Source organism: Balaenoptera musculus, chromosome 12 (genome assembly GCF_009873245.2).
Source record: "Balaenoptera musculus isolate JJ_BM4_2016_0621 chromosome 12, mBalMus1.pri.v3, whole genome shotgun sequence".
NCBI lineage: Eukaryota > Metazoa > Chordata > Mammalia > Artiodactyla > Balaenopteridae > Balaenoptera > Balaenoptera musculus.
The window spans coordinates 72669294-72684508 of NC_045796.1; the positions used below are offsets into that span (position 1 = coordinate 72669294).

At 36.8% G+C, this 15215-nt stretch overlaps 1 protein-coding gene across 1 annotated transcript in view; it reads left to right on the forward strand.

Moving 5' to 3' along the window:
• CEP162 (centrosomal protein 162) overlaps positions 1–14054 on the forward strand; it is a 92423-nt gene extending 78369 nt beyond the window's left edge. The window contains 1 exon segment of the mRNA XM_036872160.1: positions 12543–14054. Within this exon segment, the coding sequence (XP_036728055.1) occupies positions 12543–12752 (210 nt within the window). The 3' untranslated portion in view covers positions 12753–14054.
• The last annotated feature ends 1161 nt before the right edge of the window (positions 14055–15215 follow it).

Genomic DNA, 15215 nt, shown 5'->3' on the forward strand with positions numbered 1-15215 from the left:
CTCCCCCCCTCCAACAACAGCAGAATATACATTCTTATCAAGCACATGGAACATTTTCTAGGATAGATCACATGTTAGGCCACAAAACAAGTCTTGGTAAACTTAAGAAGACTGAAATCATAGTAAGTAACTTTTCTGACCTAAATGATGTGAAACTAAATATCAACAGGAGGAAAACTGGAAATGTGACATATACATAGAAACTAAACAACACACTCCTAAATAAACAATGGACCAGAGAAGAAATTGAAAGGAAAAAAAAAATAGTATCTTGAGATAAATGAAACGTGAAACACAACATACCAGAAACTAATGCAGTGCAGCAAAGCATTTCTAAGAGGGAAGGTTATAGTGATAAATGCATGTTTCAAGAAAAAAAGTATCAAATTTTAAAACCTAACAACTTTATACCTCAAGGGACTAGAAAAAGAACAAACTAAGCCCAAAGTTAAAAGAAGGAAGGAAGTAAAGATTAGAGCAGAAATAAAGAACAAATAGAAAAGATTAACAAAACAAAGAGTTGGTTGTTTTAAAAGATAAACAAAATGGACAAACCTTTAGCTAGACTGAGGAAAGAAAAAGGGAGAGAACTCAAAATTATAAATGAAAGAGGGGACATTACAAATAATACCAGAGAAGTACAACAGATCATAGGAAACTACTATAAAAATTAAATGCCAACAAACTGAACAACTTAGAGGAAATTGATAAATTGCTAGAAACATACAATATCAAGACTGAATCATTAAGAAATAGAAAATCCTGAAAAGAGCATGCTAGTAAGGAGATTGAATCAGTAATCAAAATTCTCCCAACAAAGAAAATTCCAGGAACAGATGGCTTCACTGGTAAATTCTATCAAATTTTTAAAGAATTAATGTCAGTCCTTCTCAAACTTCCAAAAAGTAGAAGAGGAAGGAATACTCTCAAACTTATTTTACAGGCCAGCATTACCCTGATAACAAAGCCAGATAAGGACACTACAAGAAAATAAAACAATAGACCAATTTCCCTGATGAATATAGATGCAACAATTCTCAAAAAAAAAAAAAAAAAATAGAGACCTGCAAGCAGGCACCAAGCACTGCCCCCTGTCCTGGGAGTGCACAGGCTGCAGCCACCCCTAGGAGACCCCTGAGTAGGCACCAAGTGCTGCCCCCACTGTCCAAGAAGCACAGAAGGGGGCCGTGCATGCCGCCCCATATCAAGGGATAATGGCCAGCATGCACTGAGGAAAGAGGCAGCAAGCATCCAATCTAAAGGACAGCCCCTCAATCTGGAGAAGATGGCAGAGTAGAAGGACTTGAGCTCACTTCCTCTCACGAAAACACCAAAATCATAACTAACTGCTGAACAACCATCAACAAAAAAGACTGGAACTTATCATAAAGATGTTTTTACATTCAAAGACAAAGAAGAAGCCACAATGAGACAGTAGGAGGGGCACTTTCATGACATAATAAAATCCCATACATACCAAGTGGATAACCCACAAACTGGAAGATCATTATTATCACAGAGGTTCTCCCACAGGAGTGAGAGTTCGGAGCCCCACGTCAGTCTCCCAAGCCTGAGGGTCTGGCATTGGGAGGAGGAACCCCCAGAGCATTTGGCTTTGAAGGCCAGCGGGACGTGACTGCAGGAGCTCCACAGGACTGGGGGAAACAGACTCCACTCTTGGAGGGTGCACACAAGTTTTCCCAGCACAAAGCAGTAACTCCATAGGATCCTGGGCTAGACCTACCTGCGGGTCTTGTAAGGTCTCCTGGGGAGGCGGGGGTTGGCTGTGGCTCATTGGGGGGGCAAGGACACTGGTGGCAGAGGCCCCAGGAACACTGATCAGCATGCGCTATCCCGGGGGTTGCCATTTTGGCACCAATTCCTGGCCCTAGCCAACACCCAACAGCCTGCAGGCTCCAGTGCTGAAATACCTCAGGCCAAAAAAACAGCAGACAGGAGCTTAGCCCCACCCATCAGCAGACAGGCTGCCTAAAGCCATACTGGGCTCACAGCCACCTCTAAACGAACAACTTGACGTGGCCCTGCCCACCAGAGGGACAAGATTGAGCTCCACCCACAAGTAGGCAGTCACCAGTCCCTCCCACCAGGAAGCCTGCACAAGCCCCTGGACCAGCCTCACCCACCAGGGGCAGACACCCAAAGCAAGAAGAACTACGATCCTGCAACCTGCGGAAAGGAGACCATAAACACAAAGTTACACAAAATGAGATGACAGAGAAATATGTTCCAGACAAAGGAACAAGTTAACTCACAAGAACAACTAAGTGAAGTGGAGATAGGCAATCTACCTGAAAAAGAATTCAGAGTAATGATAGTAAACCATGATCCAAGATCTCAGAAAAAAAATGGTGGCACAGACCGAGAAGATACAAGAAATGTTTTAACAAAGAGCTAGAAGATTTAAAGAACAAACAGAGATGAACAGTACAATAAGGGAAATGAAAATACACTAGTAGGAATCAATAGAATAAATGAGGGAGAAGAACAAATAAGTGAGCTGGAAGACAGGATGGTGGAAATCACTGCTGTGGAACAGAATAAAGAAAGAAGAATGAAAAGAAATGGGGATAGTGTCAGAGACCTCTGGCACAACATTAAACACACCAACATTTGCATTATAGGGGTCTCAGAAGGAGGAGAGAGAGAAAGGGCCTGAGAAAATATTCGAAGAGATTATAGCCAAAAACTTCCCTAACGTGAGAAAGGAAACACTCAAGTCCAGGAAGTACAGTAGAGTCCCATGCAGGATAAACCCAAGGAGGAACACACCAAGACACATATTAATCAAACTGACAAAAAATTAAAGACCAAAGAAAAATTTTAAAAGCAACAAATGACATACAGGGGAACTCCCATAAGGTTATCAGCTGATTTTTCAGGCAGAAACCTCTGCAGGCACAAGGGAGTGGCACCATATATTAAAGTGATGAAAGGGGGAAACCTACAACCAAGAATACTCTACCCAGTAGGGCTCTCATTTAGAGTCAGCGGAGAAATCAAGCTTTACAGACAAGCAAAAGCTAAGAGAATTCAGCACCACCAAACCAGCTTTACAACAAATACTAAAGGAACTTATCTAGGCAGAAAGAAAAGGCCCCAACCAGAAACCAAGAACATTACAAATGGGAAAGCTCACCAGTAAAGGCAAACATAAGTAAAGGTAGGAAATCATCCACACACAAATATGATATCAGAACCAGCAGTTGTGAGAAGAGGAGAGTACAAATTCAGGATATATAGAAATGTATTGCAATTAAGAGACCAGCAACTTAAAACAATCTTGTATATATATAGACTGCTATATCAAAACCTCATAGTAACTGCAAACCAAAAGTTACAGTAGATACACACACAAAAAGGAAAAGCAATCCAAGACAACACTAAAGATAGTCATCAAATCACAAGAGAAGAGAACAAAAGAGGAAGGGAAGAAAAAGGCCTACAAAAACAAATCCTAAAACAATTAACAAAATGGTAATAAGAATATACATATTAATAATTACCTTAAATATAAATGGATTAAATGCTCCAACCAAAAGACATAGACTGGCTGAATGGATACAAAATCAAGACCCATATATATGCTGTCTACAGAAGACCCACTTCAGATGTAGGGACTCATACAGACTGAAAGTGAGGGGATGGAAAAAGTATTCCATGCACATGGAAATCAAAAGAAAGCTGAAGTAGCAATACTTATATGAGACAGAATAGACTTTAAAATAAAGACTTAGCAGAGACAAAAAGGACACTACATAATGATCAAGGGATCAATCCAAGAAGAAGATATAACAATTGTAAATATATATGCACCCAACATAGGAGCACCTCAACATATAAGGCTAACAACCATAAAAAGGGAAATCGACAATAACACAATAATAGTGGGGGACTTTAACACCTCACTTTTCATCAATGGACAAATCATCCAGACAGACTATCAATACGGAAACACAGGCCTTAAATGACACATTAGACCAGAAGGACTTAGTTGATATTTACATTATTAACATTCCATTAGTAAGCAGCAGAATATACTTTCTTCTCAAGTGCACGTGGAACATTCTCCAGGATAGATCACATCTTGGGGTCATAAATCAAGCCTTGGTAAATTTAAGAAAACTGAAATCATACCAAGCATCTTTTCCAACCACAATGCTGTGAGATTAGAAATCAATTACAGGGAAAAATTGTGAAAAACAACAGACATGTGGAGGCTAAACAATATGTTACTAAACAACCAGTGGATCACTGAAGAAGTCAAAGAGAAACCAAAAAATAGAGGACAAATGAAAACGAAAGGCACAACGATCCAAAACCTATGGGGATGCAACAAAAGCAGTACTAAGAGGGAAGTTTATAGCAATACAGTCTTACCTCAGGAAACAAGAAAAATGTCAAATATACAACCTAACCTTACACTTAAAGCAACTAGAGAAGAACAAATCCCAAGGAAAGAAATCGTAAAGATCAGAACAGAAATAAATGAAATAGAGATGAAGAAAACAATAGAAAAGATCAATGAAACTAAAAGCTGGTTCTTTGAAAAGGTAAACAAAATTGATAAACCTTTAGCCAGACTCATCAAGAAAAAAAGGGAGAGGGCTCAAATCAATAAAATCATAAATAAAGAAATGGAAAAGGAGAAGTTACAGTGGACACCACAGAAATACAAAGGATCATAAGAGACTACTGCAAACAACTGTATGCCAATAAAATGGACAACCTAGAAGAAATGGACAAATTCTTAGAAAGGCACAAGCTTCCAAGACTGAACCAGAAAAAATAGAAAATATGAACAGACCAATCACAAGTACTGAAACAGTGATTTAAAAACTTTCAAAAATTGGGAGTTTGGAATTGACATGTACACACTGCTATGTCTAAAATGGATAGATAACCAACAAGGACCTACTTACTGTATAGCACAGGGAACTCTGCTCAATATTCTGTAATAACCTAAATGGGAAAAGAATTTGAAAAAGAATACATTCATGTATATGTATAACTGAATCACTTTGCTGTATACCTGAAACTAACACAACATTGTTAATCAACTATACTCCAATACAAAATAAAAATTTTTTTAAAAAAGAAAAGAAAAACTAGACTTTGGTTTTAAATGATTGCACATTGTATGGATGTACATAATTTATCTAATTTCTTTTTGGAATGTATTATTCTCATTCATTAAAAAAAATTATAGTTGTAAACCATGCTTTGATCACACACTGCCACTTAAATCTTTACACAGTTGTGTGACCTTCCCCTTAGGATCAATTCCTAGAAGTTGAATTGCTGGGATAAAGAGTCAATACATTTTTAAGATGTTTGCTGTGTATGCCATTTTGTCCTTTAAAAACCAATATAATGTATAGGATTATTTCTCATATCCTTTTGCTTATATTAAGTTGTATTATCTTTCCTTAAAATTTGTTAATCTGATAGATGAAAATATTGTCCTATTTCAATTTGCAGTTCTTTGATTAATAGTGAAGTAGAAAATTGTCACATTTGTGGACAGTTCATTTTTTTTCTCTAACTTGCTGATTTGTGTCCTTCAACATTTTTCTCTTGGGTCTTTTTCTTTCTGATTTGTAAGAGTTCTGTGTATTTTTAGAATACTGATTCCTTCCTGTCAGTATTAATGGTATATTAATGGGCCAAATTATCCATTTTATTGTACCTTAAAGGTTTAATTTTCTCTTCAGAACTCTTCCATAGCAAAAAAACAAAAACACAAAAAACTTCCAACAAACAAAAGTCCAGGACCAGATGGCTTCACAGGCGAATTCTATTAAACATTTAGAGAAGAGTTAACACCCATCCTTATGAAACTTCCAAAAATGTACAGAGGAAGGAACACTCCCAAGCTCATTCTTTGAGGCCACCATCACCCTGACACCACAAAAAAAGAAAATTACAGGTCAATATCACTGATGAACATAGATGCAAAAATCCTCAACAAAATACTAGCAAACCGAATCCCACAATGCATTAAAAGGATCATACACCATGATCAAGTGGGATTTATCCCAGGGATGCAGGTATTCTTCAATATCCTCAAATCAATCAGTGTGATACACCACATTAACAAAGTGAAGAATAAAAACCATATGATTATCTCAATAGATGCAGAAAAAGGTTTTGACAAAATTCAACACCCATTTATGATAAAAACTCTCCAGAAAATGGGCATAGAGGGAACTTACCTCAGCATAATGAAGGCCACAGCTAATATCATTCTCAATAGTGAAAATCTGAAAGCATTCCCTCTAAGATCAGGAACAAGATGAGGATGTCCACTCTCACCACTGTTATTCAAATAGTTTTGGAAGTCCTAGCCACGGCAATCAGAGAAGAAAAAGAAATAAAAGGAATACAAATTGGAAAAGAAGAAGTAAAACTGTCACTGTTTGCAGATGACATGATACTATACAGACAAAATCCTAAAGATGCTACCAGAAAACTACTAGAACTAATCAATGAATTTGGTAAAGTTGCAGGATACAAAATTAATACACAGAAATCTCTTTCATTCCTATACACTAACAATGAAAGATCAGAAAGAGAAATTAAGGAAACAATCAAATTTACCATCACATCAAAAAGAATAAAATACATAGGAAGAAACCTACCTAAGGAGACAAAAGACCTGTACTCTGAAAACTATAAGATGCTGATGAAAGAAATTGAAGATGATACAACCAGCTGGAAAGATATACCATGTTCTTGGATTGGAAGAATCAATACTGTCAAAATAACTATACTACCCAAGGTAATCTACAGATTCATTGCAACCCCTGTCAAATAAACGCATTATCAAAATGCGCTTTTCACAGAACTAGAAAGAAAACTTTTAAAATTAGTACGGAAACACAAAAGACCTCAAATAGCCAAAACAATCTTGAGAAAGAAGAACAGAGCTAGAGGAATCATGCTCCCTGACTTCAGACTATACAACAAAGCTACAGTCATCAAAACAATGTGGTATTGGCACAAAAACAGACATAGATCAATGGAACAGGATGGAGAGCCCAGAAATAAACCCACACACATGTGGTCAATTAATCTATGACAATGGAGGCAAGAATATACAATGGAGAAAAGAAAGTTTCTTCAATAAGTGGTGCTGGGAAAACCGGACAGCTACATGCAAAAGAATGAAATTAGAACATTCTCTAACACCATATACAAAAGTAAACTCAAAATGAATTAAAGACCTAAATGTAAGACCAGATACTATAAACCTCTTAGAGGAAAACATAGGCAGAACTCTCTGTGACATGAATTGCAGCAATGCCTTTTTGAATCTGTCTCCTAGAATAATGGAAATAAAAACAAACATAAAAAAATAGGACCTAATTAAACTTAAAAGCTTTTGCACAGCCAAGGAAACCATAAACAAAACAAAAAGACAACCCACAGAATGGGAGAAAATATTTGCAAACGAAGTGACCGGCAAGGGATTAATCTCCAAAATATACAAACAGGTTATGCAGCTCTATATCAAAAAAAACACCAACAACCCAATAAAAAAAAATGGACAGAAGATCTAAATAGACAAAGAAGACATACAGATGGCCAAAAAGCACATGAAAAGATGCTCAACATGAGAAATGCCAATCAAAACTACAATGGGGTATCACCTCACACCAGTCAGAAAGGCCATCATCAAAAAGTCTATGAACGATAAATGCTGGAGAGGATGTGAAGAAAAGGGGACAGGACCCTCCTACACTGTTGGTGGGAATGTAAATTGGTACAATCACTCTGGAGAACAGTATGGAGGTTCCTTAAAAAACTAAAAATAGAGTTATCATATGACCCAGCAATCCCACTGCTGGGCATATATCCAGAGGAAACTGTAATTCGAAAAGATACATGCAGCCCAGTGTTCATAGCAGCACTATTTACAATAGCCAAGATATGGAAGCAACCTTAATCTCCATTGACAGCGGAATGGATAAAGAAGTCGTGGTACATATATATATGTAGTGGAATATTACTTAGCCATAAAAAAGAACAAAATAATACCATTTGTAGCAACATGGATGGACCTAGAGATTATCAGACTAAGTGAAATGAGTCACGCAAAGACAAATATCATATATCACTCATGTGGAATCTAATTTTTTCAAAAAATGATACAAATGAACTGACTTACAAAACAGAAACAGACTCACAGATTTCAAAAAACAAACTTATGGTTACCAAAGGGGAAATGTGTTGGGGAGGGATAAATTAGGAGTTTGGGATTAACATATACACACTACTATATATAAAATAGATAACAACAAGGACCTACTGTATAGCACAGGGAACTCTACTCAATATTCTGTAATAACCTATATGGGAAAAGAATCTGAAAAAAAAAAGAATATATAAATATATAAATGAATCACTTTGCTGTACACCTGAAACTAACACAACATTGTAAATCAACTATACTCCAATAAAGTTAAAAAAATAAAAAAGGAACAGTGAAGTCAAAAGGCTGCTGTAGCAGCACATACAGTGAAACCTTTGCATCTTCTAGTGGAGACTTATTTCCTAGATCAACAGTACAGATGCTTGTAAGAAGCTACAGGGTAATGTTTTTTGGTTTTGTGGGTTTTTTTCAGAATTGAAATTACAGAACAAATTTAATGCTTGTAGCACTTGTGAAAGGGACCTTTTAAACCTGTGTTTTTCCTTTCTATTTGGAAGCTGCTCTCAGCTCTGAGTTCTATTATAATGAATATGAGGGGAAGCCTTCATGACCCACCTACACCAAGGCATACTTATACTACCAATATTACCACTGTCAATGTATAGAAGATGACCGTATCAGGACATAATTATTTCCAAAAAGGCATATATTCCTTGTTTAAAAAAAAATTAGCAAGCCAAATTCAACAGCACATTAAAAGGATCATACACCATGATCAAGTGAGATTCATTCCTGGGATGTAAGGATGGTTTAGCATATGCAAATCAATAAATGTGATACACCACATTAACTGAATGAAAGATAAAAATCATACGATCATCTCAATCAGTGTAGAAAGAACATATGACAATATTAAACACTCATTCATGATAAAAAAAAAAGTCTTAACAAATTAGGTATAAAATGAATGTACCTCAACATAATAAAGGCCATAGATAACAAGACCACAGCTAACATCATACTCAGTGGTGAGAGGCTGGAAGCTTTTGTGCTAAGATCAGGAACAAGAAAAGAATGCTCACTCTCACCACTTTTATTCAGCATAGTACTAGAAGCCTTAGCCAGAGGAATCAGTCAAGAAAAATAAAGGCATCAGAATTGGAAAGGGTGAAATAAAATTGTCTCTGTGAATGACATTATTTTATATATAGAAAATCCTAAAGACTCCGCCTAAAAACTGCTGGTCAACAAATTCAGTAAATCTGCAGGATACCAAAATCAGTATACAAAAATCAGTAATGTTTCTATATACTAACAACAAATTATCCAAAAAATAAAACAATTCTATTTACAGTAATATCAAAAACAATAAAATCTTGGAAATATATCTAAGGAGATAAAAGATCTGTACACTGATAACTATAAGACATTGATAAAAGAAATTGAAGAAGACACAAATAGAAAAGTATTCAATGTTCATGGATTAGAAGAATTGATACTGTTAAAATGTCCAAAGCCATCTACAGATTCACAACAATCCCTGTCAAGATTCCAATGGCATTTTTTACAGTAATAGAAAAAACAATCTGAAATTTGTATGGAACCACAAAAGACCACAAATAGCCAAAGCAATCCTAAGAAAGAAGAACAAAGCTGGAAGCATCTCATTTCCTAATTTCAAACTATATTATACAAATACATAGCTGTAAGTCATCAAACAGTATGGTCCTGGCATTAAAATAGACACACAGACCAATGGAATCAAATCAAGAACCCAGAAATAAATCCATGTGTACATATTTGATAAGGGAGCCAAGAATACTCTTTGGACAAAAGACAGTTTCTTCTATAAATGGTTGTGGGAGAATTTGATATTCACATGCAAAAGACTGAAACTAGACCCTTAGCTTACACCACACACAAAAATTAATTCTAAATGGATTAGAGACTTAAATGTAAGACCAGAAACCATAAATTCCTAGAATAAAATATAGGGGGAACATTCCCTGACATGTCTTTGGCATAGATCCTTTTTGGATATGACACCTGAAACATAAGCAGTGAAATAAACAATAAACAAGTGGGACTAGATCAAAGTAAAAAACCTGCACAACCAAAGAAATAATCAACATGATGAAAAGGCAACCTATGAAGTGGGAGAAAATATTTGGAAACCACACATCTGATAAGGGGCTAATATCCAAAATATTCAAGGGACTCACACAACTCAAGAGCAAAAAAAAAAAAAAAAAAAAAAAAATTTAAAAATGGGTAAAGGACCTGAATAGACATTATTACAAAGAAGAAGATATTAAAAAATGGCCAACAGCTACATCAAAAGGTGTTCAATATCACTAATCATTAGCGAAATTCAAGTCAAACCCACAGTGAGCTATATCAAAAAGAATGGCTATTATCAAAAACACAAAAGTAACAAGTATTGATGAGGATGTGGAGAAAAAGGAACCCATGTGCACTGTTGGTGAGACTGTAAATTGGTGCAGCCAGTGCTCATTGAAGCATTATTTACATCAGCCAAGACATGGAAATAATGTTAAGTGTCCATCAGTGGGTGAATGGGTAAAGAAAATGTGATATATATACATACAATGGAATGGTATTCAGCCTTAAAAAAAAAAAAAAAAAAGAAACCCTGCCACTTGCAACAACATGGATGGACCTTGAGGGCCTTTATGCTAAGTCAGACAGAGAAATACAGAATTCTTATGTAATCTTACATGTGTACTCTAAACAACCCCAAACACACTGAAACAAAGATCAGATTGGCAGTTGCCAGAGGCAGGGTGTGAGGGAATTGGGGGAATTGGGGGAAGGTGGTCAGAAGGTTAAAACTTCCAGTACAAGATTTTGAAACTTATGTGAGGTGACAGATGTTAACTAAACTTACGTGGTAGTCATTCAACAGTCTTTACGTATGTCACATCACTACACTGTATACCTTAAACTTATACAATGTTATGTTAGTTATGGTTAAATGCCAAATTTCAGTACATAATAGACATCCAAAATTTTCAAAATGTAATGTTTAAAACTTAGAATTGAAAATTCATACAGCATTTTGTATTCCGCTTAACTCAAGCACGTGTTTATACAGTATTTCTGAAATTCTTTTATTTTAGAATTACGAAGTTACTCTGTAGCCAGGCAGAATTATAAATAAAAATTTTACTGCAGAGGTTCAGCGGGTGTAACGTTTGGCAACATTATTGGCTTTGTTGCCCTAACTAGTTTTTGTATGTCTAGCTTTCTGTGGCTTGAAGTGCCTGTGACTGATTCCCTTATGATGAGGTATTTTGAAATTATAAGAACAGTATTATAAGTTACTGGACAAGGTACACTTATTTCACAGTTGAAAAAAATTGACCTACATAAGCAAGGCAGTCTAGTGTGGTAGTTAAGAGCAGGGACTCTGGGGCCACCCTGCCTGGGTGTGAATCGTGACTGCCTGCAACGGGTTCTGTGTGAATCTAGGGCAGATTAATTTTTTGTTTATTTGTGCCTCTCTTTCCCTAGCTGTTAAATGGGGGTGAATATGTAGAATATCTCCTAGTGTGTTGGCAAGATTAAATGTTAACATATGTAAAATGCTTAAAGCCAAGCCTGGCACATGATAGATGTATGTGCTTTTATCTTATATAATTCCTGCTGCTACAATGTATGGTTCATTAATGACATGTGTTGCATTAAAACTGTCTTGATTGCATCCCAAGTACTGTTCTTAAGAACAGCATTATAGGGACTTCCCTGGTGGTGCAGTAGTTAAGAATCTACCTGCCAATTCAGGGGACATGGGTTCGAGCCCTGGTCCAGGAAGACCCCACATGCCGTGGAGCAACTAAGCCCGTGCGCCACAACTACTGAGCTTGTGCTCTCAAGCCCGCAAGCCACAACTACTGAGCCCACATGCCGCAACTAGACCAAGCCCGCGTGCAGCAACGAAGACCCAATGCAGCCAAAAATTAAATTAAATTTTTAAAAAAATTCTTAAAAAAAACCAGAAACAGCATTTTGGGATGTTTGGATTCATTCCAAGGTATTAGATGCTTTAAATGGTACCCTTCCCCCCCTCCCCCCACCATGGCTTAAAAGGAAAAGACTTTAAACTCCATAACTCCCTATCAGAATTAGATATTAAAATTCCCACTTACTCTTCACTTGCAAGCCTGTTTATTGACCCAGCGGGGCCCGTTAGGTACCTCTCCCCTCCCTCTGCCTCCCTCCCCTCTGATATATATAGGTCACAGGTTTACCATCGTCAGCATTGTCCCACTTGAGCTCTTTGAGGCTATTAGAGGTTCTTCACCCACACTATGAACTCTAAAGTAATGCGGCATTTTTTAATTTGCAGATAATACAGCAGACACACCAAGTAGTAGAAACCGAGCAAAACAAAGAAATTGAGAAATGGAAAAGACTTGCACAGCTGAAGAATCGTGAGCTGGACAAGTTCCGCACGGAGTTAGACTCGATTTTGGATGTTCTCCGAGAGCTGCACCGGCAGGGGGTGGTCATGCCAGTTGCTTTGGCAGAAGAAGTGAACGCACCAGAGTATTACTAGAAACTCGCATGTCACGTGACCTCACAGAAAGGCCTGAAGATGAACGGTGGATGGGATCTCTGTCAGGAGGCTTTTGAAAAAAGTGTTACAGTATGTTGCCAGGACACAAAAGCAACATTTCAAAATAAATCACCCTTTACCAATTAGAAAAAAAAAGAGCAGCATTAATGCTTTATTTTACTGAAAATCATTAACCAGTCACATTTTAAATAATTTATGGACAAGTCCCTTTTTGTCAGGTGATTAGAACTAGTGAGATTTATTGCAAAAGGTCTCACTTACACGCTAGATATGCAAAGAAAACTAAGTTGCAAATACTTTGCCATTATTGACTAAGTGTGTATTCTTAATTCCTGGCCAGAAGGACAGCTCCTTTTTCCCACAGACACACAGGGAGGAATGTGAGCACAGAGGCTCGGACAGTCACCAGAGTAGTGGCGCTTCCGTGATCATTTTGATGAGAGTTGTAACTTCTGTACAAGTAGACAGGGAGTGAACTCTCGTGTTCTCCCAGATTTCCACTCCTACCTCTAGGTGCCTCATTTTGCACCTGATATAAAAGTGCAGAATATATTTCACAAGTAATAGGGGAATTTGATTTATTCACTGTTTTAATCTTTCATGCTACATGTCTTAAATGTCAGTCCCTTTTTTGTAACTTTAAGGTTATAAACAGAATATAGCATTTTCACTTCATTTAAAAAGTAAATATATGTTCACTAGAAAAAATTAAAAGCATGCATAAAGGTAGCCAGATTATTCTTTTATTTTACAATTTCATTTCCAAAAGCAGATAGTGGGCATACAAGATAACTGGTAAGTTAAAGCTGTAGCTACTTTGTTTTCAAATGTTCTGGCCCAGTGCTGTCCAGTAGAAGGACTGTGTGAGCCACATGTAATTTTAAATTTTCTAGTAGCCACATTTAAAAAGATAAAAAGAAACAAATGAAGTTAATTTTGGTAATTTATGTAATATATCTAAAATAACAATATAAAAATTGGGTTCTTACATTCTTTTTTTCATACTAAGTCCCCAAAATCTGGCAAGTTTTCCATTTATAGCACATCTCAGTTTGGACCAGCACATTCCAAGTGCTCAGTAACTACATGCCAGCAAGTGCAGTTCTAAAATAATCATTACAAAGTGAAATGCTTTATAAAGGACAGGTGAAATAAATCTTAGTGAAATTATAGGTAGCAAATGTGAAACATGGAAATTAAAGGAATGCAATTAATGTCCAGAATTTTTAATGTCCTTTTCCTAAGAGGGTAGAAAGCATTAATTATAGTTTGTTCTTTTTTATGTGAAAGAATTTTAAGTTATAATATAAACTATTTTGGTTATTATTTGAGTGTGCTTTTGTCTATTTTTTTATCTGCAAACCTGCTAATTTATAACTACTCCCCGCCCCCGTTTGTCTTTTTGACGATCCATGGGCCATTCATTCTAAGCACAAACATAGCTGATTCTGAAACACAAGAAGTACAGACATTAAACAGATTATCACTTACAGAGAAAGTACCTCCTATTTTGATGAGGACTCCATATTCTGTTTTAGAATAAGCTGTGCACATGGCACAGCTTCAATTTTACTTACAGAGTAAAGGTCCATACATACTATCAGAACTATTAGTTACAACTAGAAACCTCGGGGATCATACCCCATCCCTTAGTTATTGCACGGAGGGTCTAGGATGAGAACACAGAAGGTGGACACATTTAGGCCATCTTGAAAAGGAAGGCTTTTATGAAGATTCAAACTCCAGAAATGATCAGTCCTCTTCTGCCACTTCCATCTCCCTCACAATGTCGTAGGACACCTGCATCCACAGGCCTTCCCTTCAGGAACCTGGTCAAGATACCTGGTTACTGCTGTCACCGCTGCTTTTGTGCAGAGAGAATTTCTGATTGGATCTCTTGTGAGCCCACAGCGTTCCATAACTAGTATCTACCCATCAACCCTGAGAAATCCAGGCTTTAGTATTAGGGTCCCATTCTATATTAGAAAAATCCTAAATTTGTGACTAAATGCCAAGAAGATGGAAACATCTATTCCTCTTTCCCACTCATACTTCCTAAGGGCTCTAATTGTGTAGGTCTAACATCTGCAGGCATGTTATATAACAGGTAAACTTACTTGGAATTGGACACTTTGTAGTTACATAACTATTCAATGGCCTACTTTGAGGAGCCCCTTAGCAATGGTTGGAAGAGTGAAGTTTGAAAGTTTTCTAATCCCAGTTATGGATAATTCTACTTTACTATTTGAACCTGTTAATTATAGCCTTTTTCAGTTTCTATCGAGGAGTCTTTAATGAAAAGCACATGTATTCCTTCTCAGCACCTGTCTAGCTTGGTAAGGGATTAGTTCCTAGCCCAAGTTAACCTATTTCCTCCCCTCTAAACCAAAGTAAGTCCAGTTTTCTCTCCAGGTTTGCTGAAAGCTTCCATCACCACTACTT